Source organism: Dryobates pubescens, chromosome 13 (assembly GCF_014839835.1).
Source record: "Dryobates pubescens isolate bDryPub1 chromosome 13, bDryPub1.pri, whole genome shotgun sequence".
NCBI lineage: Eukaryota > Metazoa > Chordata > Aves > Piciformes > Picidae > Dryobates > Dryobates pubescens.
In genome coordinates this window covers 32,896,982-32,923,319 of record NC_071624.1, presented here as the reverse complement: position 1 = coordinate 32,923,319, position 26,338 = coordinate 32,896,982, and the positions used below count along the sequence as shown (strand labels likewise).

At 56.9% G+C, this 26,338-nt stretch overlaps 1 protein-coding gene across 3 annotated transcripts in view; it reads right to left on the bottom strand.

Moving 5' to 3' along the window:
* Positions 1-26,338, bottom strand: part of ACACA (acetyl-CoA carboxylase alpha) — a 112,393-nt gene that overhangs the window by 20,609 nt on the left and 65,446 nt on the right. For all 3 annotated transcript variants that reach the window (XM_054166712.1, XM_054166710.1, XM_054166711.1), the window contains 9 exons: positions 24,333-24,536; positions 23,809-23,964; positions 23,099-23,245; positions 12,978-13,247; positions 12,582-12,679; positions 11,949-12,069; positions 11,397-11,507; positions 1,941-2,084; positions 1,452-1,572 (listed from right to left, as the gene is read on the bottom strand). In XM_054166712.1, coding sequence (XP_054022687.1) covers positions 1,452-1,572; positions 1,941-2,084; positions 11,397-11,507; positions 11,949-12,069; positions 12,582-12,679; positions 12,978-13,247; positions 23,099-23,245; positions 23,809-23,964; positions 24,333-24,536 — 1,372 coding nt within the window. The remainder of the gene's footprint in view (positions 1-1,451; positions 1,573-1,940; positions 2,085-11,396; positions 11,508-11,948; positions 12,070-12,581; positions 12,680-12,977; positions 13,248-23,098; positions 23,246-23,808; positions 23,965-24,332; positions 24,537-26,338) is intronic.

The window sequence follows — 26,338 nt, the reverse complement described above, 5'->3', positions numbered from 1 at the left end:
TCTGGAGCCTTCTCTTCTCCAGGCTGAACAGCCCCAACTCTTTCAGCCTGAAGTGAAGCATTCTGACACCAGAAGCCTCCTTGCTCACAGCAGAACCAGAGGATGATGCTCCTCTCCATAAACTAAAGCTTGCTTTGAGAGTCACCACCCTGGAGCAGACCATGAAGCCTCATGGAGCTCTGCAAAAAAGCCCAACCCCAACCCAAATCCCTCCCAGCTCTCCCCCTTGGCACCCAGCTTCTGAGGGCTGCATCTGTCTGAGCCCCTCTGCTTCTGCAAACCCAAGTCCAAAACCAATTAAAAGTGGAGATCCAAGCGAGCTAACCTCTGCTGACTTAAACAGGATGGAGAGTGTTTTATCAAGCCCAAACTTGTAATTACTGTGTTCTACATTCCCTGCCTCTGTGGCCCCACTGTGAGATGTGACCATCCATCCCCACGTTATCTCTCCATCGTGGGCCCAGAGCTGATGGTTTAGATTCCGGCCTCGTGTCGGGCGTCACTTTGAAGAATATCAGGGCAATATCTCCTCTAATAAATGGCTTTAACTTTTCACCCAGCAGATATCTGCTTTAACTTATCTCAGGGAATCATCTGCTTGCCTTAACGCTTCCACTAAATTAAAAGCTGAAGGCAGCGTGCTGGGGAGGCAGCGAGAGCTGCAGCGCAGGCAGCTCGATGGATGGCTGGGGACAGGCTGCAGAAATACCCAAACCCAGAAACCTGCAGCTTCTCACAGGCCTCCCCTCAGCACCCCCAGGCTCCTTACTAACAGTGGGCACAACACTCACCCAGCCTGCAGCCCGGGATGGGCACAGGGCTCTGTTTGCAGCGTTCCAGAACAGTCATCCTCCAGGATCTGCTGTGATCCCTGCAGTGTCCAGGCCCTGTGCCTGGGGACTTCCCTCTCAACCACACACAAAAATAATCTGCAGAAGCAGCTAACTGCAGGTGTCCTCAAGCACTCAGGTTTCATAGACTGACAGGATGGGTTGGGTTGGTAGGGATGCTGAAGCTCATGCAGCTCCAGCCCCCTGCCATGGGCAGGGACACTTCCACCAGCCCAGGCTGCTCAAGGCCTCATCCAGCCTGGCCTTGAATACCTCCAGGCAGGAGGCAGCCACAGCCTCCCTGGGCAGCCTGTGGCAGTGTCTCACACCCTCTCTCTCAAGAATTTCTTCCTCATCTCCAGTCTCAACCTCTCCTCTTCCAGCTCCAATCCATTCCCTCTCACCCTGGCACTGCCAGCCCTTGTCAGAAGCCCCTCCCCAGCTCTCTTGGAGCCCTGCAGGAACTGTTTGTCTATACTATGTATTTCTACACTATATTGAAATTGTTTAGAGCCAATTGCTGCCTGAGCTCTGTAAGACACTTGATGGCAGACAGAGAGCCCTGACACAGCTTGAAACAAGGTCCACCTTGTGTACCTTGGCCACCAAACATCAACCTACTTGGGTGTGGGCGCCCGGCCAGCATCCAGCGAGGGTCATAGGGCGTCTTGGTGGGAACAAAGTCTATGGTCCTGTCGATGGGATCCTTCACTTTGAGGATAGGAACAGGGCTGAGCACATTCTAGGGGGAAAAGAAAAGCACTGAAGGATCCATTTCTGAAGGTCACCAGGCCACCTGGCTCTCGTTCTCCAGGCTCCTTCCTGCACCACACACCAACTGCTGCAAGCTGCTGCCTCAGAGGGGAACTTTCAGAGGCTTCTCAGCAAGAGACAATCCACTGCCTGGCAGCAGGGCAGGGGAGCCACGTGCGAGGACCCAAGGCAGTGCCAGGCCACCCCACAGCCCAGGTCCTGCAGTGCTTTACTCCAGTGTCCTAACACTGAGCAGCCTGACAACAGCCACATAAGCACACAGGAAGCCCAGAGAGCCTCCAGCCCCTGTGAGCAAAGTGCTAGGCAGCAGCAGCTTGCCCTGGGGTTGGCACTCACCTTTGGCATGTAGGAAAGCCACTGCAGGATGGTGTAGACCCCCTCAAAGTCATCACAGACAGTGCTGTGTGTCACCCCATTGTTGTGCATGATCTGGATCCCACCCAGCTGGTTGTTGGAGGTGTAAACCTCCCTGCCCAGCACCTGTGGAAGAAGACAAAGGGGAAGCTGTCAGTGGCTGGGATGTGAGGAGGGCTTGGCTCAGGAGGCGAACACGAGGCCACCCCTGCAGCAAGTCACCAGCACTTCAACACCAAAGGATGGAGCAAGCCACTCACAACAGACCTCCCCCAGCCCTCTGTGCAGGTGAGACCTTAGGGACAGTGATCCCAAGGGCAAGAGGACAGGAAGGGGAACTGAGGCAGAGGGCAGCTGAGGAAGGGCAGGAAGCTTGCCCTGCCCCCAGCTGATACGTGGCCAAGTCCCCTGGGTGCTGCCTGAGCTCAGCTCACGAATTCAGAGCTGCTGCAAGACGAGCGGCAGGGGGCTGCTACTTGAATTTTTAACTGGGGAAAAACACCACAAGACTGCCCAGGAAGATGAGCACAGCAAAGACAAAGCCCCAGCAGCTCCTTGGAGAGAGCAGAAGGAGCAAGACGCCGGCTGCTGGGCCTCTCCTTGCCTCGCGCTGCTCGGTCTCTAATCTCAGCCCAGGCACAGCAGCTCCTTTCTCATTCCCCTGCTGTCTCTTCCCATTTGCCCTCTCCCTGACTGATGCCCTGAGCTCTCGGTCACTCAGCTCTCTGCTCCACTGAGCCCATATTACTAATAACACCTCTGCCACGGCCAGTTTACCTCATGAAGGCAGGAGCACATCATTACAAAATAAACTCATAACTTTGACACTCCAGCAAGCCCAGGCCGTTTGTTATCTTTATGGGCTGAGCCTTGCCAACAGGCAGAGGGCATCGCCCACCTGCCTCATTTAGCTCTTAAACCCCCTCCCAAACACACACAGACACCCTGCCCTCCGCCTCCCAACACCCAGGGAACGAGAGATACCCCGAGGGAGGAGCAGCCCGGAGCCCAAGTCTGCTGCAGGTGACACCAAAATGAGTGGGGAGGTTGACACTGCAGAAGGGAGAAGCCACCCTCCAGGAAGACCTGGACAGGCTGCAGGAACCCTGTGCAGTTCAACAGGACAAGGGTAGGGTCTTGCACCTGGGAACATGTAAGCCAGGGAGCAACTCAGACTGGGATCCACCTGGCTGGAGAGCAGCCCTCTGGAAAGGGAGCTGGGTGGAGAGCAGCACCAGGGGCACGGCACACAGGAGCTCTGCAGCACACCCTGACTTCAGCACAGGTCAAAGGCCACACAAACTGCTCCACAACCTGGTGTGGAATCAGAGACCTCAAGAGCAGCTTTCCAGTACTGAAGAGGCTATGGGAGAGCTGGGGAGGGACTTCTGACAAGGGCTGGGAGTGACGGGATGAGAGGGAATGGATTGAAGCTGGAAGAAGGGAGACTGAGATGAGGAAGAAATTCTTGAGAGTGAGTGTGGGGAGACACTGGCACAGGCTGCCCAGGGAGGCTGTGGATGTCCCCTCCCTGGAGGTGTTCAAGGCCAGGCTGGGTGAGGTCTTGAGCAGCCTGGGCTGGTGGGAGCTGCCCCTGCCCATCTTCAAGGTCCCTTCCATCCCAACCCATTCCCTGATTCTCTGACCAGCTGCCTTCTCCATGCTGCTTTTCAGGAACAGAGCTGCAGGTAGCTGAGACACTGCCTGCAAAGCTGCAGACCTGACTGGCTCCTGTGTTTCATCAGAGATGAAAGATCTGCAGCAAGGAGAGCAGAGGGCTGGAGTGGGGCTCACTGTGCACCCTCAGTGCTGTCATTACTGCGAGCACATCGCCTGTGTGCATCAAACACAAGTGCCAGACTCTGCCCAAATCATTTCAGTAACTGCACTGCTGTGCTCTGCCAGGGAGCTGCAGCAGCCAAGGCAGCAGCACTCTGACAGCCTTCTGTAAGCAGGCAGGGCAGCAGGAGGTCTCATCAGGAGCACAACACAGGGACTGCAAACCCTTGCTGCTACCTGCAGCCAAGCCCCAGCAGGTCCTGCAGCCCTCGCTGCTGACGCTCAGCTCTTCCCACACACACCTCCTGCCATCAGAGGCTGAGACAGCAGCCAGAAGGGCCAGGCTGAGGTGGGATGGCAGCTCCCAGCACAGCCAGGTCGCTGTGGGTGCAGACTCCTCCTGCATCTCTCAGCCCCGGAGGTGTGCAGCTCCTGCACTCCTAATTCATGAGCCCTCACCAGGGGACTCTCCTGGCTTGGGAACAGATTGGCTCAGTCTAATGCCTGGAGATTATTAAAGGCAGAGCTGCACTGCACTATCAAGTCTACAGATCTTTTATTTAGAAGATATGGTGCTCTAAATGCACAAAGAGCTCCCTGGCACCTTCACATTAAAGCCCCTAGTGCCTGGTAAATGGAATTATATAGCTGTCATCTCCTTTCCCCAAAGTTTTAAGAGTACAATGGGCTCATTTTTTCACACTCCATCCCAGCTTCAGAACTAAGAGACCTACTTTGTATTGATTTAAAGTCTCAGAAATAAATAAACCTGCTTCACCAATGTGATTCACAAGAAATTCATGATACACTATTGCATGATATATTTCAAGCTGTGGCTCCAGCTCTTTTTTCCCTTTGGTGAGTGATGGGGGAGGTGGGAGGCAGGGGGGTGGGGGGAAGCTGACAGCCTGATGGTTATTGGAGATGGCTACTGACTGCAAATCCAGAAGCAGGTCTTGCTGGGGGAGTCTTTTGCTTGCTTTAACTTGGGGGAATCAGAGGGGGAAGGGGAAAATGCAACTGAACTGCACCTCGGAGGCAGCAAGATGCATCCAGATGCACTGCAGCTGCCCTTTCTACACCACCTTCTGCCTCCAGGCCCCAGAACACCTTGCCAGCACAAAGGCAGCAGGACTCCACTGCTGATCAGATCCTCCCTCCCTGCAGATGGCAAGGTGCAGTGTCACTGGGAGGAAACAGTTTGTCCACCTTGCAGTACTGGGGGAGGATCTGTGAACATTTCTAGGCTGCAGCAGAAAATCAGATTTGGCAGTCTTGAGATCTGAATAAATATCAGACAGGGTCAAGATGTTTGCTTCTGGCTCTGAAGCATTTGTTGTAGGTATGAGAAATAAAAACTGAGTTGGGAGGAGAAGTCAGTTTGGAAAACAAAGCAGCATCAAAGCCCCCAAACTCTTCACCTGGCCCCAGAGACTCCAAATGAGAGACTCACCCAGGCTGACCTCTTTTCCTGGAGAGAGCAGTTCCAGTGAGCTGGCATTTTCCAGTGACAAATGTCTTGTCAAGAAATTCCTGCCTGGCTCCCCTTCCCGAGTGCAGGGAGCCTGCATGTTTGGCTCAAGGTCACTCCATCAGTCAGTGGTAAATCAAAAGGAGTCAAAACACTCTGCAAGCTCAAGCCACAGCCTCCTGCTCTAGAGGAGCAGACATTCACAAAGCCCTCCTCAGATGGGGGTTCCCTAGTCCAGACACCAGCAGCAATACTTAAAGGTCTTGGTTTGGTCACTCCTTTGGTAACCTTCCAGACCCCATTCAGAGACCAAGGGGACAGGCTGCAGGACAGTGAAGCTCTGTTCACCTTGCAGTGTGGGTTTAGGCTTAATCATGAGGGACCTGGGGGTGTTTAGTCTGGAAAAGAGAAGGCCAAGGGGAAACCTGATTGTTCTCTACAGCTCCCTCAGAGGGGGCTGCAGTGAGGTGGGGTCAGGCTCTTCTCCCCAGACACAAGCAACAAGACTAGAGGAAACGGCCTCAGATTGTCCCAGGGGAGGTTTAGGTTGGACAGGAGGAGCAATTTCTTCCCCCAAAGGGCTGTCAGGCCCTGGCCCAGGCTGCCCAGGGCACTGGTGGAGTCCCCATCCCTGGGGGGGCTTCAAAGCTGTGCAGATGTGGTGCTGAGGGCCATGCAAGGCAGGGCAGTGCAGCCCCCCCTGCTTGCCCCAGCACTGGAGCCAAGAGCAGGGTACCCCTGGTGAGGTCCATGGGAGGAAGCACTGATGGCCAAAGCTGCTGTGGGACATTCCCCAGCCCCTCTGATCAGCATCTCCAAGGCCCTGCACCCACAGGGCCCTTGCTGTGCCACTAGAGGAGATTCCTATCATGCATTAATAATGAGAGTGCTCTTTGAATGACAGGGCTGGCACTTGCTGCTCTAACTCACATGATTGCTCTCACATGATTGCTTTGATCTAATCCCAGGACTGGAGTCATCTTGAGCAGATATGGAGCTATGCCTGCCTGGAATCTCAAAGGAAAAGGAGCTCTCCACAGCCTGCATTCTGCAGCCCCAGCCCCCAAAGGCACCAGAACCACAGGGCTGTTTGTACTGCTGCTGAGCCTGCAGACTGACACCAGACAGCCTGACAGCCTCTGGAGGCTTCCTGCTGCTCACACCAGCTTCTCTGCCCAGCTTCACACCTGAGCCAGCAGTCTGAGCATCTCTGCCTGCTCCTCCCAAGCCCTCACCTCTTGTCTTGCCATTCTCATTCCAGTCTCAGGGCAACCAACAAGTTCTGCAGCTTCCCTCAGCTGTGCCCTGCAACCTTCAGGTCAGTGCCAGGCTGCTTCAGCACCAAGACCAAACAGCATCCCAACAGGCAGCCAGGGTATGTCCACATCTGACAGAAGACACTGAAGAGCAACCAGCATCAGAGAGCCACACTGGCTGAGTGCCTCAAAACAAACCAGGAACAGCTCAGACTGGAACATCAAAGTTCCACCTAAACATGAGGAGGAGCTCCTTTAATGTAAGGCTGCTGGAGCCCTGGAGCAGGCTGCCCAGAGAGGTGGGGGGTCTCTGCAGACATTCAAAACCCACCTGGATGTGTCCCTGAGTGACCCTCTCTAGGTGTCCCCTTCCATTCTGTGACAATCCAGGCCAACAGCACAGTGCCAGGGGACCCCTGGGACCAGCACACCAGAGGACAGCTGCAGGGCCTGATTCAGGCAGGCCAAGCCTGGAAAGCTTGGGGGAAATGAAGCTAAACAGAAGGGAGAGGAAACAGGACAACCTGCTGGTTAGAGCCCTCCCTTCACCTGCAGTGAAGGCCACTTCAGATGTCCTGCAGTGAGGTGCAGGGTGTGGGGCACCTCCTCATCACCACTCAGAGAATGACCTCTTTGAGACAGCAGGATCTCTAGAGCAAGGTGATGGTCTCAGGTCAGGAGCAGTTCCTGAGCCCCTCTGCCACAGCTGGCAGCCTGCAGGGAAAGCCTGGAAGGTGTCTGTGGAGAAAAGGAGCTGAAAGCCCTCTGAGGTGACACAAACACAGCAGTCCCAACACCAGGACCCCTTAAACCACAACAGACAGCCAGGGGCAAACTAATTAAAAACAGGTCAGCAACAGACTTAGGAAGATCCTAGTGAGGCCTGAAATGAAAATGTAGTCCAGGAAGCTGGCACCACCCAAGCACTGCAGAAACTGGGGGTGCTGGGCTCTTGTCTTGCCTCTGTTCCAAAGAACACAAACAGCAATTAACCTCTTAGTGCCTGGCAGCTGCACAGCCCTCTCCCAGATGGAACTGCAAAGGCTTTGAGCTGGAAGAAGGGAGATTGAGACTGGAGATGAGGAAGCAATTCTTGCCAGTGGGGGTGGGGAGACACTGGCACAGGGTGCCCAGGGGGGCTGTGGATGTCCCCTCCCTGGAGGTGCTCAAGGCCAGGCTGGATGAGGCCCTGAGCACCCTGGGCTGGTGGAGGTGTCCCTGCCAATGGCAGGGGGTTGGAGCAGATGATCTCTGAGGTGCCTTCCAACCCAACCCATTCTAGGAGTCTCTGACTGTGTGCTGAGCTTGTGATGAGCACAGGGGGTTGAGGGAGGTGGTGGCAGGTGCAGGGCTGGGGGGGAGGAGGAGGAGGAGGGGGAGGAGGAGGAGGAGGAGGCAGGGGAAGTTAGAAAAAATGAAAAAAATAAAAGCCTCTGCCTCAGCAAAAGTTTTCATTAAAATTTGAGACAAATGATCTCTGTGTCCTTCTCCCATGCTGCCTGGGGCTCCATGCTATTTCTATGCAAATAACAACCTCGTGGTTTATATCTTATTATTTCCACCGGAGCTGCGGCGACGTGACCCGAGACGTGGAGAGGCAGGCGGCAGGGAGAGAGGGAGAGGGGAGGGAGGGAGATGGAGTGGAGCCGAGCGGAGTGGAGGGGCTGCTCGCTGGGGTGTGAAAAAATACTGTCAGGAGCGAGCAGCGAGAGCACGCAGAAAAAAGCAAGCAGCAGGCAAATGAAAGGAATCGCAGGGCTAACGTGTTCATCCCAGCCCGGCCCCGCGTCAGGCGGCAGCGCCGCATCCAGCGGGCACCGGGCGAGCAGGCAGCATCCATCTGCTGCCCCCCGTCATTTGCATTTCATGCCTCCTGGCTCTGGATGTGCCGAGGCTTTGATGCAGCCGCGCATTATCATTATTTCCATTTGCAGGGGGGTCAGCGGCTCCGGCACCGCCGGGAAATGGCATTTCCACCTCCCCACCCCCCGCTGCAGCGCACGGAGCGGCGAAAGACAAAAGGGGTACGGCTGACACGCAGCCCCGCCGCCGCCCGGGGCTCCGCCGCGCCTGCCGGCCCGGCCCGGAGACAAAGGCAGCGTCGGCGGGAGCGGAGGGGACCCTCCCGCGGCCCCCGGGGCGGAGAGAATCCTGCAGCCCTCCCCCCGGGGCGCTGCCCCTGCTCACAACGCACCCCACAGCCAGCCCGGGATGAGCCGACCCCGGACCCCACCGCGGGCTGCAGCTCACCCTGGCACTGAGCTGCGGGTGCCAGGCTGGCCTGGGCACCGCACCCTTCCCTGCTCCCCTCCCGCGGGCTGCAGCTCACCCTGGCACTGAGCTGCGGGTGCCAGGCTGGCCTGGGCACCGCACCCTTCCCTGCTCCCCCCCCCCCGCGGGCTGCAGCTCACTCTGGCACTGAGCTGCGGGTGCCAGGCTGGCCTGGGCACCGCACCCTTCCCTGCTCCCCTCCCGCGGGCTGCAGCTCACCCTGGCACTGAGCTGCGGGTGCCAGGCTGGCCTGGGCACCGCACCCTTCCCTGCTCCCCCCCCCCCCCGCGGGCTGCAGCTCACCCTGGCACTGAGCTGCGGGTGCCAGGCTGGCCTGGGCACCGCACCCTTCCCTGCTCCCCCCCCCCCCGCGGCTGGGGATGAACGAAGGCGGCAGCAGCTCTGCCGCTGCTGTACAGCTCTGGGGGCTGTACAGTCCCCTCTGCCCCCCTGTAAATTAACAGGAACCCAGCACTGCACAGGGGGAAACCAACCCCAAGTTCCCCGAGGAGAGCTCCCTGCTCCCTGACGGCCTCCTTGCCTCCTCTGCTCAGCACATCCCCTGCCTGTGGGAGAAGACATTTTGGAGACCTGCAGGCAGACACAAGCCCAGGGGTGAGCTCTGCCCCCGGGGATGCCCTGGCACTTCATCAGGAGCAGCGTTTCCATGCACTGTGTCACTGAACATTCCCTTCCAACTGTCACACCAGGCAGCAGCTTCACAGAATGCCAGCTTGGAAGGGACCCCAAAGATCATCTGGTCCAACCTGTCTGGGTGATACTGCAGCTGAAGTGAGCGGATTCCATCCTGAATCTTTGTTTCAGCCATCCCCTTTGCTCTAAGGCCCCACCAGCTGGCTGGGCCATTCCCCATCAGCACTGGGCACCATTTCTCTACTCCAGACACACCTCTGGGGCACAGCTATGGCTGGACCCATTCAGGAAGCTCTGGCCAGAACTGCAGGGACTGCACAGCAAGGAAGAGGAAGCAGCAAGAGCTACCACACAGCACCCGAGCACGAGTGGGGCTTCCCAGTCTCCCCAGGTCCAGGGACAGGTGGTCTGGGCTTAGCTGTCTTCCTGGGAAAGCTGGGTAGGATGCAAGAGGTTCTCCCTTTGCCTGACCTTTAGCCAGGTGAAGGTTCAGTGCCTCCACAGATAGCTATGGAGGGGGGAGGGAAAAGCACACATGGGATTATGCAGCCCAGTGGAGTTCCTGGGATGGGCACATCACCCTCAGGAAGCAACTCCTCCTGCTGACACCTACTGACAGATGTCAGGTGCTTCATTCAGACTAAATCCTTTATTTCTTAAGTGCCTCAAATTCAGTGAGATTAATCTAGCCATGTAAAACCAAACAGTGACTCCACTGGCAGAGAGTGCAGCTAAACCTGGAGAGAAGAGAGCAGAAGAGGAGGACTGAACAGCCTGGCCCTGCCATCTGGGAAGCTCTGCAGGGCCCCGATCCCAACAAATGACAGCTGGAACCAGGCAACTTACTCCACTTCAGCAGGCACTAAACTGACTCCATTTCTCTTTAGAGCATGGATCTTCAAATGCCTCTTCTCCTCCCATTCATGCAGGTGTGTGTGATGTGTGTAAGAGATCTAACTGAGGGTGCTGATGGAATCAATGCTTCATTTTCTGCAAGCCCCCTCGTTCAGGGGAATCATTCAACAAGAGACTATTTTCCTTTTATCTCCCATTGTCAGGCAGGCTCTCCTCCAGGCGCAGCTTGTGCTGAAGCACAGCCACCCCAGGTGCTGGAGAGTGCCTGAGAACAAAGCTGCACAATGGGAAGGGCACTCGTGCCCACACAGTCCCCACTCCCAGGGAAACAAAGCCCTCAGCCAGAGGGACAAGAGCCCAGTCGGCTGCAAGCTGCAGACAAGGGCTGGAGCCTGGGATATTAATGAGCTTGGGGCAGCAAGGGAAAAACTGCCTCTGCCTGGGGGGGGGAACAGGAGAGCCACTTCAGTGGTGAAAGCAGGGAAGTTTCTGACAGCCTGAGTTATTCCTCCCTGCCCCCACAGCTGAGCTCTGCAGCAGGTCTGACCCCCTGAAAATCACCATCCACACAACCTGCTCAGGCTGCAGCCTCCCCCAGCGCTCAGGCAGGGCTGTGGGTGGCTGAAAGCTCAGGAAGATCCACACCTGTGTGTTCTGGAATGCTCTTCCAGACACTGGGAGCTGCCTTCTTCCCTCTGTCACAGTGCACAGGGGGTGGGAGGAGATGCTGCCCAGTCAGTGAGCTTCTCCACTCCTGCCATTTGGTCACTGCACACAACCTGTGTTAAAAGCTGCTTCTCCTTCTCCCCCTTCACCCGGTTCACACCCAGGCCCTTAACTCTGCAGTTGTGCCTGGGTCTCCTGCCAACCTCCAACAGGATGCCTGCCTGGCTGGCTGTCAGTGTGATGCTCTTGTCAAGAGAAACAGGTGGGTAAAAGGGCTGCTTCCTGAGCAGGGAGCAAAGCAACAAGGCCGCAGGGGCAGGAAGGGCTCACAGCTGCTGCCCTGGGGCGGTTCTCCTCCCTGGGTCAGGAAGAGCTCCAGAAGGGAAAGGACAAGGGACCAAAATGAGCAGTGGCAGCTCCTTGAGGGACTCACAGAAACACCAACATGACTCCCCCAGCTCTGAAGGCTGAAATGCAGAGACTCACTTTGTTGAGGGCTCCACAGCCAGTCAGGATTATGTGAGAGTTCTCCACCTGGATCGTCCTCTGGCCCAGCCGCACCAGGTACGCCCCGATCCCGATGGCCCGGCAGGAAACCTGAGGAGAGGAACAGGGAAGGAAGCAATCCCCTTGGTCTCTGTCCTGCCACGCAGCCCAAGCCCAGCCACCCCAACACCTGGCAGAGGCTGGGTGTGTTTGCAGTACAGGGCTGTAAAACCCACTCTTGGTGCACAGCTGCAGGGTGTGGGGTCTGGCAGCACAGCAGCTGCACACACCTGGATTGCACCTAAGCAAAGAGCAGCAGGGACTTGCAGACTGAGCAAACATGAGGCCAAATGACTCCTCCAAGAGTGGTTTCACTTTAGCCTGAAAGGGCCCCAGCCCTGTGCTGGTGCCAGTGGTGTTGCTCAGAGCCTACAGAAGCCAATTTACATCCAGCCCCAAGCTGATCCCAGCTGTATCTTCTGGGCATCACTGCAGCATTTGTAGCTGCAACAGACACTAGAGCCTGAAGGACAGAAAGCAGTGGGGCAGTACCAGGTTGATGGTGATGATGCTGTCATAGGCTAAGGATGATTCTCCAGCAATCATGCCAGACCCTCTGAGGTTCTCTGTTCCAAGCCCATCTTCCTTCCCAATGATATCTGTTATCTTGTACCTGAGGGAGACACACACAGAGTCATGAAGACCAGTGATCTGCTGAGAAGAAAATGAGAACTGACTAAATATCCTTGAGGAATGTGCACAAAAGCCAGCCAGGACCTCTGCATGGGCTGCTGCTGCAGCCTTGCTGAACACCATGGAATGTCCTACATGTGAGCAGCCAAAGCTGCTCTGCAAAGAGCAGAGACATTCAAGAGCAGCCTTGCTGTGGCCCTGGGCAGCCTGCTCCAGCTGGGGGTGTCCCTGCTGCCTGCAGGGGGTCAGGCAGGATGACCTTTGAGAGTCCCTTCCAACCTGATGCACTCTGAAGCTGTGAAATGCCAAGGGAGAGGAATGCCCATGAAAAGGGTTCCTCTGGCAGTCTCCATGCTCTCACCACACACAGCTGTGGCTTGCTGCATACCTGGGTCCCACACAATGTCTGGGCTGAAGCCCAGGCTGTGACATGCATCACCTTGTACAGACAAGGGTCAGCAGAGAGCTTTCCCACCTGACCTCTCTGCTTACCTGGACTCTCCATTGTCCTCCACATGCTCACAGTGAACTGAGTTCAGGGCACTGACTTTCTTGTAGTCTTGAGGAGTCAGGTACAAGTATTTGTATCCCTGCAGGGAAAAACACTTCAGTCACCTCGACCCCAGCTGCAGCCCCCTCCCAGTGCCCAGGAAAAGCAAGCTGTGAGGGAGCAGAACTTGGCTCCAGCTGGCAACAAGAACATCTCCTAGCATCAGAGCAGCTCTGGCCGCCAGCCCTGCAGCCCCAGAGAGCCAAACCGAGGAGGCTTTGCACCCGAGGGCCCGGCAGAGCCTCAGCTTCAGCCTCCCCTCTGTCACAAGAGGCGGTGTGGAAAACAAGATGCTGCTGCGAGTCCCTGCAGCTCCAGCCCGCCGGCCATGCCCTCACCTTGTAGGGGTCATCGGGGTCCTCCCAGGCGACGTGGAACATGTGCCTGATCTCCTCGGCCAGGCCGATCCTGGCGCCGCTGTTGGCAGCCACGTAGAGGCGAGGGATGCCCTGGGCCCGCGCCAGCTCCGAGGCCCGCAGGAAGAGCAGATCCTCCTGCGGCCCGAAGGAGCCGATCTGGTAGGTGATGTCGTTGCCGATCACGATGATGTCCCGGCCCTCGGGGTGCTCGGGGGTCTTCAGGGTCATCTTCCAGGCCACCATCCCAATCTGCAGGCACAGGGCAGAGCACAACCTCAGGCCGGGGAAGCGGCAGGGGCCGCTGCCCTCGCCTGCGCCGCACTCCGGGTGCTGCCTTCGGGAGCTCCGAGCCGCGGGGCAGAGCACAGCCGGCAGGGCTCGATCCTTCCCACGCTCGCTGGAGCGCGTCCCCCATCCCTCCCCACCCCAGACGCTAATCCTGGCCCTCCCTGCCCCCATTCAGGCACCGGTCTGCAAATGCCCCTCTCGGGGGGTGCTGCGGCTGCCCTGCGGGCGGGCAGGGACGTGCCGCGGCACAGGACCCCTGACCACCTGCTGACACTGGAACAAGCACAGAAACAGGGAGCTGTTTCAGCTGGAAGAGGCCTCTAAGGGCATCCAGTCCAAGCCTCAACCCAACACCACCATGGCCACCAAGCCCTGTCCCCAAGGGCCATGGCCACAGGTCTCTTGAACACCTGCAGGGATGGGGACTCCACCAGCTCCCTGGGCAGCCTGTGCCAGTCCCTGACCACTCTGGCAGTAAAGAAATTTCTCCTAACCTCCAACCTAAGCCTCCCCTGGCACAATTCCAGGCCATTTCCTCTCCTTATATCACCTGAGACTAGGGAGCAGAGCCCAACCCCAGCTCACTCAGCCTCCTCTCAGAGAGCTGTAGAGAGCAATGAGGTGTCCCTTCAGCCTCCTCTTCTCCAGACTGAACACCCCCAGCTCCTCCTGCTACCAGCCTGCTTCTCTCTCCCCCTGCCCTCTCTTTAATGACCCTTTCATTCCATAACTGCTTCCATTTATGTTTTGTTCTGCCCCTCCTTTAATTTCTTTGGCTCTTCCCTTTCTGCTTCCCCGGCGCTGCAGCAGTCTCCCCCCAGGCCTGCCCGGGGTAAGCAACGCTTTTCCCTGGGTGTTCTGCCTTGTGAAATCAGCAGATGATCTCCTCTGGCCCCTCCGATGGAGATCAGCAGCATCTGTCCCCTGCACCTCCCATCCCTCAGCCGCGGCGTGCGGGGAGCTGTCCAGCCCGGAATGCCATTAACAGATGGAAATAGCAGCGTCCCTTGAAAGCCACATGCATCACCCCGTCTGCGCTCGCCCAAGGATCATAAGCTCTGAGTACACATTCCTCAAGCCAATTGCACATCCCCTGCAATCAGGAGGCTTGAAACTCTCATTGTGGAGCCTCTGAATTCCGACCGTGATGAACTGAACAGGAGGGGGGAGAGGGGAGAAGCGGCAGGCAGAAATGTGCCATTTAATCCAAATCAAAATGGCACAATACACAGTTGAGATCCAATCAGCAGCTGCACTAAGATGTGCCATAATAGGTTCATTACAGGAACCAAAAAAGGCAGAGGAATTAATCAAAGGGTCACTGGAAGTAAAGCAGGCAGCGATCCAAAGACGTTCCAGCCTGGTGGATCCTTCCCTGCCACCTCCCTCCCGCAGCTGAGGCTGCAAGTCAGCAGTGCTGCTGTTCCAGCTCACCTTCCCCTGCTCCCAGCTCCAGCCACTGCTCTTCCTACTGACACCTCAGCAGGGCTTGACTGTGTCTGCAGCTTTACAGCTACACCTCAGCACGGGCTGGCAGAGGGAGAGGCTGCAGCAGGCTCGGGGAGAGGAGCACAGAGCCTCCCAGGCAGCAGGGTGCTTTGCCTGAACACCACTGGTGTGCCACCACCCAAGGGAGAGGCTGCAGCGCTGCAGGACCAGGGGCTGTAGCTGCTGGTCAGGCTCAGACCCAAAGTGTGTGCAAAGAGACCAGGGGCACACAGCCAGCCAGCCCAGGAGCAACCCAGTCCACCCCAAAGAAACCCACACAGCCAGAGGGGCTCCCTGGCCTTCTGCTCTGCTACCACTGGACTTCCACAGCAGAAAAAAGAATAAAGGTGAAATAGAAAAAAAAAAGTTTTGTCCTTCTGATCTGACTGCTGCAGCAAAAGAGCCAGCAGGGGCTGGGGGCTGCTCTAGCTCTCAGCTGTGTGCAGGCAGCAGGTCAGAAAGTCTGCAGATCCCAATGAAAGGTGCCCAGGTCAGCCTCCAAGCAACAGGGCAGGCCAGGCTGGGCCCTGTCACCTACTGAGGCTCAGTGCTTCACCGTAACTCAAATCCTGGACTGTCTCCAGTATTTCCCTGTCCCTCCTGAACTGGGAAGCCCAGAACAGGACATGATACTCCAGGTGCAGTCTCACCAGGGCAGAGCAGAGAGGGAGGGGAACCTAATCCAAGGTCCTGTGTCCTAAACAAACCTCCTTTTGTTAATGCTCCCTAGAGGAGGAAGAGCCACCCAGCAGGGCACAGCAAACAGCAGCTCCTGGAAGCAGTTTCTAGCTGATAAATACGGAGCAAGCAGTCTGCAGTCTGGGAAAAGCAAAACCGGAGTGCCCCAATCTGTTAACTTCTTGTCTCCTGGCCTCCCTCACGATGCTTGTGCCATTGCTCCAGCAAGGGAGCTCGCAGGGGCACAGCCAGGGACTGGGCTTCTTGCTGTGAGCAATGCAGAGTCCACTTAAATTTATGGGCACTGGAGGGTAAAAAATAAATCAATCAGAGATGAGATTTGTAAGTTAACAGCAGCATGGCAAAACTGGGGAGTTCACAGGTTAATTAGACAGGCTGAGCTAATCACCTAAGAGCACTGCCAGAACAGTAACGGTGCCGGTGAGCTGCTGGCTTCCAAACAGGCTCTGGGCTCTGCTGAAGAGGCACAGGGCTTGGAAGTACTGCTCCTGCCCCAGCCCTGCCCCCAGAGTGAAGAGGCCAGGGAGGGAGAAACAAACTCAGGAGCTGCCTTATTTGACAGACTTTCTGCTGGCAGCGTGCTTGGCACCTCCCTCAGAAGGCCCCTCTGCTGCTGCAGGGACGGGTTGGTCTGGGAAGCACCAGGGGCAGCAGTGCAGGAGCTGCAGCGGATGCACTATTCAGCAGCCCCGACCAGCACTGATCATTATTTCCGAGGGCCCAAGCTGGGATTCGGCACTCAGGCATCATCTGCTCCCTGGCTGGCCCCCCAGCAATGCAGACCTGCACCCCTCAGAGTCTCTCCCAGCCCCTCACGGCAGCTCTGTGCCGGCAGCAGGCAGCAAGCCCAGGACAGGACCCGGCGCAGCTCTGCGCAGCGCCCGCAGCCGGCCCTGGCCTGACACAGTGTCAACACTAATCACAGCCTCAAATTAACAGCAGCATTGACTGCAACATTAATTGTGCTATCGATGTGAGCAGGAACACACACACTGATGCACTCACAAATTGACTGCTAGTGGCAGCAGGAGCTGTTGACAACAGGCACCGGGGGGAATGGGGAGGAAAACCGATCCCAGTCCTGCCCCTGGAACCCACCAGGCTGCCAAGGAAGGGAAAGCAGCAGGGCTGGTGGCTGCTGGCCAGAGGGAGCTCTCCATCACTGAATGCAGCATGGTTGGCACAAATCGAGTCCAACTCCCCAGCCCAAGCAGGGCTGATGGCTGGACTCGATGACCTTGAAGGTCTTTTCCAACCAGAATGATTCAGTGACCCAGGCTTGAGCCATGCCAAGTGCTTGACTTGTTCCACCCCTCGCACAAGGGCAGTGCCTGGGCCCAGGCACTTTGTGCCATGCTTCATTTTACTCATCTGCATCCAAATCTGGAGACCTGAACATGGGTCTTGAAGCCTCTGGAGTAGGAGAACTGAACTTAGAGAGGGCTGACAACCACTCTGCCTTGTTCCTGTCCTGCTGCACCTCTGCCACAACCTGTACCACACCTACCTGAGTTCTCTGTGTAAAAATCTCTGGGGACCCTGCACCCATCTGCACAACAGCATCTACTGCACACAGAAGATGCAAGGAGAAGGGAACTGCACCAGCTGTGGTGGTGCAGCACGTGAGCACCGGCACTGCCAAAGCTGAGAGCCAATGAAACCCACTGCTGCTGTGCACTGAGACCCCAGGAGCATCCTCCCTGCACAACCTCTGCCTGCTCTGGAGGTGGAGCAGTGTGCACTGCCCCCAGCACGCTGCACAGCCCTGCACAAGCTGTGTTTTAGACAAGGAGCATCCCCAGAAACTGCCCTTGGTGCAGATGTAAAGCTCAGGGCTTTCATCTGCTGGCCAGAACTCCAGATCTGAGCAACTCTGCGCTTGAGCTGTGCCCAAGGGCTGCAGAAGTTTTATCCTCAGTGGGGTCCAGCTCCCAGAAAGGGCCTGGTGGTGCACATGGCTTGCCAGAGGCAGGCAGCCCTCAGGCCTCACCGAGGCTGCAGTGCCAAGAGGCAGGACTCCTGCTCCTGGCTCTCAGGAAGGTGTTGTGCAGCCAAGCACAGGCTGGCAGCGGCTCCGGCACGGCACGCGGCCAGGAGATGGCTCCAGGCCTGCCCAGGGAGAGGGCTGCAGGAGAAGGAACTTGCACTGTCCTGGTTCCTTCTGCTAGCCCCAGGGGCACTTGGCTGGCCAGGCAGGAAGCAAAGCAGCTACAGGCTGGCTGCTGGTCAGGGCAAGTGCACAGGGAGCACCAAAGGGAAAGGAGCAAAAGCAGCTTCACTGCACACAGCTGTGCTGCAGGTGTGAAGCCTGCACAGTGCTCCTGGGGACACCACTGACAGCTCTGATCTACTAACTTGCAGGTGAGGCTTTAAAAACCCCTCAAGAAATGTGGAGCTCTGGTTGCTCTTTGAGCCAGACACAACTTGGGCAGTCACAGAACTGAATCAGAGGTTGGTTCAGATGGAAAAGGCCTTCCAGATGCTCCAGTCCCACCAGTATCCAACTCTACCAAGTCTGCTGCTAATCCATGTCCCTCAGCACCACATCTGTGCTTCCAGCACCCTCTGAGAGCCTCACCCCTGAGCTGTGGGGCCAACTCCTGCCCCAAAACTTAGTTGTTGCAGCGTTAACCAATCTCACCAACACCCCTTGGAGGGGTGATCTAAACCTGAAGATTTGATCCAAGTCAGAGTCACAGAAGCAGCAACATTAAAACCCTGAACTGTCTTGACAGCCTTGTGAAATTCAACAGAGCTGATTGTATCAGACTTCACAAGAGAGAGATTTCCTTAAACCCTTCCCCAAACCATAGTTTAACTGATTCTGGAGAAATTCTCACTCAGGTTTCTGGGAGAGTCTCACAAGTTATGGTTCTGTAAGCAAAGCTTCAAATCTTGGATCTGTGGCATTGCTATAGCTCAAACCAGGCCATGGGAGCTGCTCCTACAGCACTCTGAAGAGGCTGATCTGCAGGAAGCCTTCAGAGCACAGCTTCATAGATAGCAGTGAGCTGGGAGGGACCCTCAAAGCTCATCTCATCCAACCCCCCTGCAGTCAGCAGGGAAACCTCCAGCTAGAGCTGGCTGCCCAGGGCCACATCCAGGCTGACCTTGAATGTCTCCAGCCAAGGGGGTGCTCCATGCAGACCAGGCCATGCATCCATTCCCAACTCCAAGTCACAAAGATCCCTCCAGCAATGCCCCCTCCCATGCTCTTCTTAGGAGTCACACTACATGATCCAGGCATATTAGTGAGAGAAAACACATACAGCAGCTTTCAGTGGTGCCTCAGGGAGCCTCCTCTCATTTGCATTCTCTTGCACTTGGCAGCAGACATTCCACCTTCTGCTAAAAATAGCTCTGCCAGCCCATGCCAGGGACCTGCTGCCCTGAGCCCCCCCATGTCTCATAGGGACCTCCCAGCATCTGAGAGGGGCTGAAAGGCTTCTGCCAAGGGAGGAGGATCCCCTCCTGCAGTTGTATCACCCCTGCTCCAGAGCAGAGACACCTCTTGCTGTGCAGCACTACAGACCCAGGTATGCAAAGCCATTCCTGCCACCACAGAGCCTGCAGGTCAGGATTGCTCCAGCCTCACCAGGGAGGGCTGGCCACCCAAAGCTGCTTTTCCACAGGGATTTTGTGTATCTTTTGTTGCTCTCTGGGGAATTGTCCTCATGCAGTGCTGGGGCTGGAGCAGGGGGAGAAGATGTGGGGACCTTCTCCTTCAGCTCCATACAATTCTCTCACTTGGCCACCACCCACTCCCTGCTTTTTCTCAAGTCCTTACCACCCAGAAGTAGCCCAGAGGCTATTTTAATAGCCTGCCCCTGTCCTCAAAGGCAGCAGTGGGGGTGACAAAGCAGAACGTGCAGCTCAGCTGCACAGAATCCATTAGCTACAGCCTGCAGCCCCAGGGAGCTGCCAGAGCCGAGTTCCAGCAGCCCTCTGCCCACTGCTGTCCTGAATTTCACCTGGCCAAACCTCTCCACCTTCCCAAGCTGCAGCTCCCAGCTCTGAGAAGGAAAAACTGTGACATCTAGTGCCAGGAGGGAAATCAGCACATTCCACATGGCCACTGAGGGGATGCAGGGGTGCTGCAGGCACTGCCACACTCACACTCTCCTTGTCCCTGCAGAGCAGCTGGGGCTTGGTGCAGCCCCAGAGCCACAGGATGAGAGTAAACTGCAGTTAAATACAGCAAGTGAAGAGAGCAGGCTCAGAATGCCCAGCTCAGGCTGAGGGAATCACCTTTGCCCACCCAGCTTGCAGCCAAGACAGACACTGATCCTCAGTGCCAGGCTGGAGGGCACCCCAAGGATCAGCTGCTCCAAGCTTTCTGGGTGATGGTGGAGCTGGAATAAGCTGTTCCAGCACCCTGCCAAGCTGAGCCTTCACACTGCCCAATGCAGAGGCCTCCACTGCTGCCTTGCAGATGGTTCCAAGAGGATGCTGCTACACCACAGGTGGTGCCTCCAGCAGAGCTGCTGCAGCCAGCATGTGTCCAAGCACCCTGCAAGCTGCCACACTGCTCTGAACTCCAACCCTGCCCACACCATTCCTGCCTCTTTCAGAGTTTCCCCAGTTTACCACAGCCACAAATCTACAGAGCAACATCAGAGGCTTAGGTGACAGGCAGGACAGAGGTGAGCTGCTGGGGCAAAAGGCTGCCAGAGGAGCAGCCACCAGCTCCTCTTACACTCACAGTGCTGCAGCCTCCCAAACCCGGTCCCAGTTTGCAGTCACAGACTGCAGTGGACTGGGAGGGACCCTCAAAGCTCATCTTGTCCAAGCCCCCTGCAGTGACACCTGAGTGCCCTGACTGTGACTGCTGTACAAGATCCTACCCAGCACTCAGGGAGCACAAAGACTCCTGGAACACAGTTGTCCTCCCAGCACCCCAAGGCAGTGCTGTCTCACTGGGACATGAGCCAAGAGCAGCCCTGAATGCTCTGACCGAGGCCACCAAGCAAAGCCACTGCAAAGCCTGGGGACTCAACTGTGCTCATTTCCTTAGGGATCACCTCCCTGTACCACCATCTCTCTCCTCTGGCATTTTGAGGTCCAACACATCTGCCTGAGGACAAAACTCTTCTTTAATGAACTCAGGCAAGCTCAGAGAGCCCAAGAAATGGGCCATGACTTGAGAATGGTTCCACCACTGCCCAGAGGAAGAGGTGCAGAACCAGTTCACACTTGCCCTACCATCTCCTCTCCCTGTGCAGTGCTCCCAGCTGCTGCCACATAGATGGATTACCCCAGGACCCTGCTGCCTGGCAGACAAGATGCTGCACAGACTGATTCTCAAGGAACAGAGGATGGATCCACTCAGAGCCTTAACAAAGCCAAGGGGTTTGCTCTGCATTTATCTAGCCTCCCATCTCTTCTTTCTCCACCCCTGCAGCCATCTTCTTTGGCAAGAGAAACTGAGCCTGCCTATGTGAAAATTTGTTCCCTCAGCTGAACAGAATTAAAGCAGAAAAGCCTAAAGTCAGCTCAGCCAGATAAAGGAGGTGCAGCAGGGAGCAATGAATCTCTTCAGCAGCTCAGCGCCTCCTGAATGTCACCTGTCCTTCAGGCTGCAGCTGCAACCTCTTGCCCAGACTGTCCCTCTCACCTGTGAATGAGCCCTATTGTGTGCCCTGGCTATTGCTAACACAATTCAATAGCACAGCCTCAAACCTCATTCCAGCTGCAAATGGTCCTGCAGCCACTGTCCAGCTGCTGACAGGCTGTGCTGACAGCTCAGCACGGCCAGCTGCGAGCTGCAGCTCGCTGGGGAGGCACAGAGCATGGCCTGGGGGGGGGCACAGAGCATGGCCTGGGGGGGGGCACAGAGCATGGCCTGGGGGGGGGCACAGAGCATGGCCTAGGGCTCACTGGGGAGGCACAGAGCACGGCCTGGGGAGGGCACAGAGCATGGCCTGGGGGGGCACAGAGCATGGCCTGGGGTGGGGCACAGAGCATGGCCTGGGGTGGGGCACAGAGCATGGCCTGGTGGGGGGGCAGAGCATGGCCTGGGGAGGGCACAGAGCATGGCCTGGGGAGGGCACAGAGCATGGCCTGGGGGGGGGCACAGAGCACGGCCTGGGGGGGGGGGCATTAGGTACCAGCACCACACACACCCCAAGGGCCATCTAATTTCTTCACAGCCTGAGCACAACCAAGTCTACCAAGGGTTAAAAAAACTCCCAATGTTTTTTGGTGGTCTTTGGGTACAGAATCTCTTATAATAAGACTATTTGTATTCATACTGGCAGAGTAAACACTACATGCTCATGCCCAGGCAGCTCTGTGCTTGTAATTTCAGCAAGAACAGAGCTATGTCCCTCAGGGACTTTGCTATTTCCCCAGCCACCATCCACTCAAATGCTGAATGAGAGCAGAGAGAAGAGAGAAAGATGATGGCATAAACCTGCACAGAGCACAGCCCCAGCTTTCCCAGCAATGCAGGGAAGAGCTCATTTCAGCTTTAATTACACTAGTTAGAACATTTCTCCTACAGGCCAGCAGAAGACAAGGATGCAGTGCTCCTGCAGTCACCAGGTACTGACTGTGTGCAGCTGGAGAGCCCAAAGCCTTCCCTGGCAGGACACCAGGCCCTAAAGCAGAGATGGAAACCCCTCCTGCCTCTCATCACCACACTTGATGTCCTTTGAACAGAGCTCTGCAAACCTGAGGTCATAGCTGTGGTACAAGGAGGGGGCTGGCTCAGTGGCCAAGAAGAAACAAACGATCCCAGGGCTTCAGACTCTCCAGTTTAAATCACTGCAGGGGAATTCAGCTGCTGGATCCCACCAAGCCTGGGCAAAAAACATCAACACTTCTGGTCCTAGTTAGCTTCAGTCTCCAGAGCTTCACAGCATGGGTTGGGTTGGAAGGGACCTTCAAGACCATCCAGCTCCAACCCCCTGCCACGGGCAGGGACACCTCCCACCAGCCCAGGTTGCTCAAGGCCTCATCCAGCCTGGCCCTGAACACCTCCAGACAGGAGGCAGCCACAGCCTCCCTGGGCAGCCTGTGCCAGTGTCTCCCCAGCCTCACTGTCAGGAATTTCTCCCTAATCTCCAGAGGTGATGACCCCAGGAGAAGCTCCCCACAGCAGGACAGCCTCCTCCTGGCCTGAGCTGAGCAAGGAACTCTCTCACCCTGCCCAGCAGGAGCAGGCTGCTGGTCTCCAGTGCACCCTGCTCTAGATGGGGATGCTGCACAGCTTGCAGCCTGCTCCACCAGCACTGCAGCCTTGCAAGGGCAGGCACTGAATTGCTTTTGCAGGGGCTTGGTTTTTCTAGGCAAATGAAAACATTTCCATTTAGTCTTGTAGAACATATATTGCTCAAACACAAACCCCAGCCACCTGGAGTAGCTGAAGGAGCACTTTTTAATTAGGAAGGTAAACCAGCACAGGCACAGCTTGGAAATGGAATCATCATTTACTCTGGAGGTTCAAATACCTGCTGTATGGAGGGGATTAATTTTTAATGAAACAAAAATCTCATTTTCCAGAGAGAGATTTCATCTCTGAAAGTCTGAATGAACAGATTCTGTGCCTGGCTGGGAGACTTCCATGACCACTGCCAAGCCCAGCCCAGAACACAATGCACAGCACTGAAGGAAGTGGCACTTGCCTCGTTTCCTCCTGGCAGCCTGTTCATGTGCACCAGCTGGCCCTGATCGTCCAGCACCAGCTCGGTGTAGGTGAGGATGTCGGAAGGCAGCGGCGGCGTGGGCAGCAGTGCCAGCTCCTTCATGGAGCTCCAGAGCTTGATCAGGGACTAGGCAACGAGGAGAGAAAGTCTGGTTGAGGACATCACTGAAAGGCTTTCATCCAGCCCACTGTGACTGCGTGTTCAGGACACAACACCCTGAAACATCCCTCCCCCAGGGCTGGCTGACAGTGTCCAGTGGGCATCCCTCAGGCTGGCATTTCAGCCACGACACCCAGCACACTCCCATGAGGTGGCTCAGGACAGAGCCAAGTCAGCAGCACCAGTCCTGCCCAGGAGCTATCACCCCTGCGCTGCCTAACCCCCCAGGGAGGCTGGACAGCAGGGGAAGAAAAGAGGGAGGAAGGAAAGCAGTAAGAACGAGGAGGAAAACCAACCAAGGAGCAGGGAAAGAAGAGACATCAACAAGAAGCAGAAGATGGTTTATGGTTTACATTTCAGCTTCTGCTGCTTGCCTCATGAATGGGACCACAGCAGCAGTGTATCAGGAGGCCTCCTTTCCTCCCAAGTACCCTCAGCCCAGCTGCACCCAGCTGGGGGACCACCATTAGCCAGAGAGGCCACGTGGCTCCCTGCCAGGCGAGGATGGGAGCAGCCACCACCCCCCGTACCTGCCGGAACATCTCTGGGATGTCATAGACGTAGGAGGTGCCCAGAGACTGTGCCTGGAACCTCTTGGACTGCAGCAGGTCCTTGGTGACGTAAGGGGTATTGATCAGCATCCCGTGGAGAGGCCCCTGTTTGTCTCCATAAGCCTGGAACATGATCTGCAGCACAAAAAGCAACCAGTGACTGCTGCTGCCCACTCACCTCCCCCAGCATCAGCAGCACAGTGCAGGCTGCTCAGCCCTGCTGCTGCTCCCTGCAGATCTGCCGCTCCGCTCCAGCCGGAGGTGTCCCTGCTCGCTGCAGGGGGCCGGGCAAGATGAACTTCCCAAGGCTCCCTTCCAGCCTGATGCAGCCTGTGAATCTGTGACACTCCTGCAAGCCCTCTGCTTCGACTCTGCAGCTCAACAACTGAACTCAAGCTCCCTGAAAGGAGGCTGGAGCTGGGGGGGCAGAGGAGCTTCACCAAGGACGACGAGTGCCCCCAGACAATTTGCTCCTCAGAGCTCGGGGCCGCAGGGCGCCATACCTGCGCTGTCCTGGGGTCGGTCACTTCCTTGTAGAGGCTGATGTCCAGGTAGTATCCTGACTCGTTGGTGAGGAAGAGGCGGATGGGGATGGCCTTGCCCGTGGGCGTCAGGCGGATGTTGATCTTCAGCTCGGCCTGCAGCACTCTCAGCTTCCAGAGGCGGCTGCCGTAGCGCATCACCATCGAGCGCACCGACTCCTCGATCTGGCAGCACAGGCAGCCTCAGTGCTGCAGCCAGCCTCCCTCACCCTGCAGCCAGCCTCCCTCACCCTGCAGCCAGCCTCCCTCACCCTGCAGCCAGCCTCCCTCACCCTGCAGCCAGCCTCCCTCACCCTGCAGCCAGCCTCCCCTCAGTGCTGCAGCCAGCCTCAGTGCTGCAGCCAGCCTCCCTCACCCTGCAGCCAGCCTCCCTCACCCTGCAGCCAGCCTCCCCTCAGTGCTGCAGCCAGCCTCAGTGCTGCAGCCAGCCTCCCTCACCCTGCAGCCAGCCTCAGTGCTGCAGCCAGCCTCCCTCACCCTGCAGCCAGCCTCCCTCACCCTGCAGCCAGCCTCCCTCACCCCTGCAGCCAGCCTCAGTGCTGCAGCCAGCCTCCCTCACCCTGCAGCCAGCCTCCCCTCACCCTGCAGCCAGCCTCAGCGCTGCAGCCAGCCAGCCTCAGCGCTGCAGCCAGCCAGCCTCAGCGCTGCAGCCAGCCAGCCTCCCCTCACCCCTGCAGCCAGCCTCAGCGCTGCAGCCAGCCTCAGCGCTGCAGCCAGCCAGCCTCCCCTCACCCCTGCAGCCAGCCTCAGCACTGCAGGCAGCCAGCCTCCCCTCACCCCTGCAGCCAGCCATCACTACCCCCCCTCCACGCCACTGCCAAGAGCACAGCCCAGCATGAAGAGGAACATCCCAGAAGAGGAGAGATGGAAGCCCCAAAGGGCAGCACATGGCCAGAGCTGTTCTGGGACCATGACAAGCAGCCCTGCAGCACTGCTGTGCACAGCAACCAAGCCCCAAGCACAAGGGGCTGGGCTGGGTGCCTTAACCCAGCAAAGCCACCACTGCTGCTGCTCCACTGCACTGCACAACAGGCAGGCAGGGCAAAGGAGCACAGGAAAAGGTCAGTTCTAGGCTGGGTTTAAGGTGCTTTCAAACAATGAAAAGCCTCCTCCACAGCAGCTCAGGGAAATGTCACAGTGCAGGAGGTTCTCCCCTCCCTCTCCTCTGCCTTGGTGAGACCACACCTGGAGAACTGTGTGGAGCTCTGGGCTCTCCAGTGCAAGGACAGGGAAACAGTGGAGAGAGTGCAATGGAGGCTATGAGGCCCTTGCCTGGGACATGTCTGATGAAGAGAGGCTGAGAGGCCTGAGGCTGTTTAGCCTGGAGAAGACTGAGAGTAGGTCATATTAATGGTTACACATATCTGCAGGCTGGCTGTCAAGAAGGGGCCAGGCTAGACAAGAGCAATGGACACAAACTGGAACCCAGGGGGTCCCACCTCAACACAAGAAGAAACTTCTTAGGTGTGAGGCTGCTGGAGCCCTGGAGCAGGCTGCCCAGAGAGGCTGTGGAGTCTCCTTCCCTGGCCCACCTGGATGTCTTCCTGTGTGACCTGCCCTGGGGGACCCTACTCTGGCAGGGGGCTTGGACTTACATGATCTCCAGGGGTCCCTTCCAACCCCTGCCGTTCAGTGACTGTATCTGAGGGACACAGAACTAGAGATTTTGGGTGCACTGAAAGGACTTCCTCCAAAGTGATTTAAGTCACCAACTTTTAGTGAGGGTTCAAAAGCCAGAAAGCAAGAGACACCCTGACAACCAACTCATCTTTCTAAACTTCCAGTTATCCTCATGAGGAAAGGTCAGCTCTCCCCTCTCAGTAACCACGAACAGAATGCTGATTTCCAGCCAAGTGCAGCCCTTCCAGCTTATCTGGGACTTGCTCTGTGGTGGTTCTGCTAACCAGGCACATGCCTGCTGCCCAAACACTTCCCCTTCTGCAGCTGCAAAGCTCCATGCTCATTTT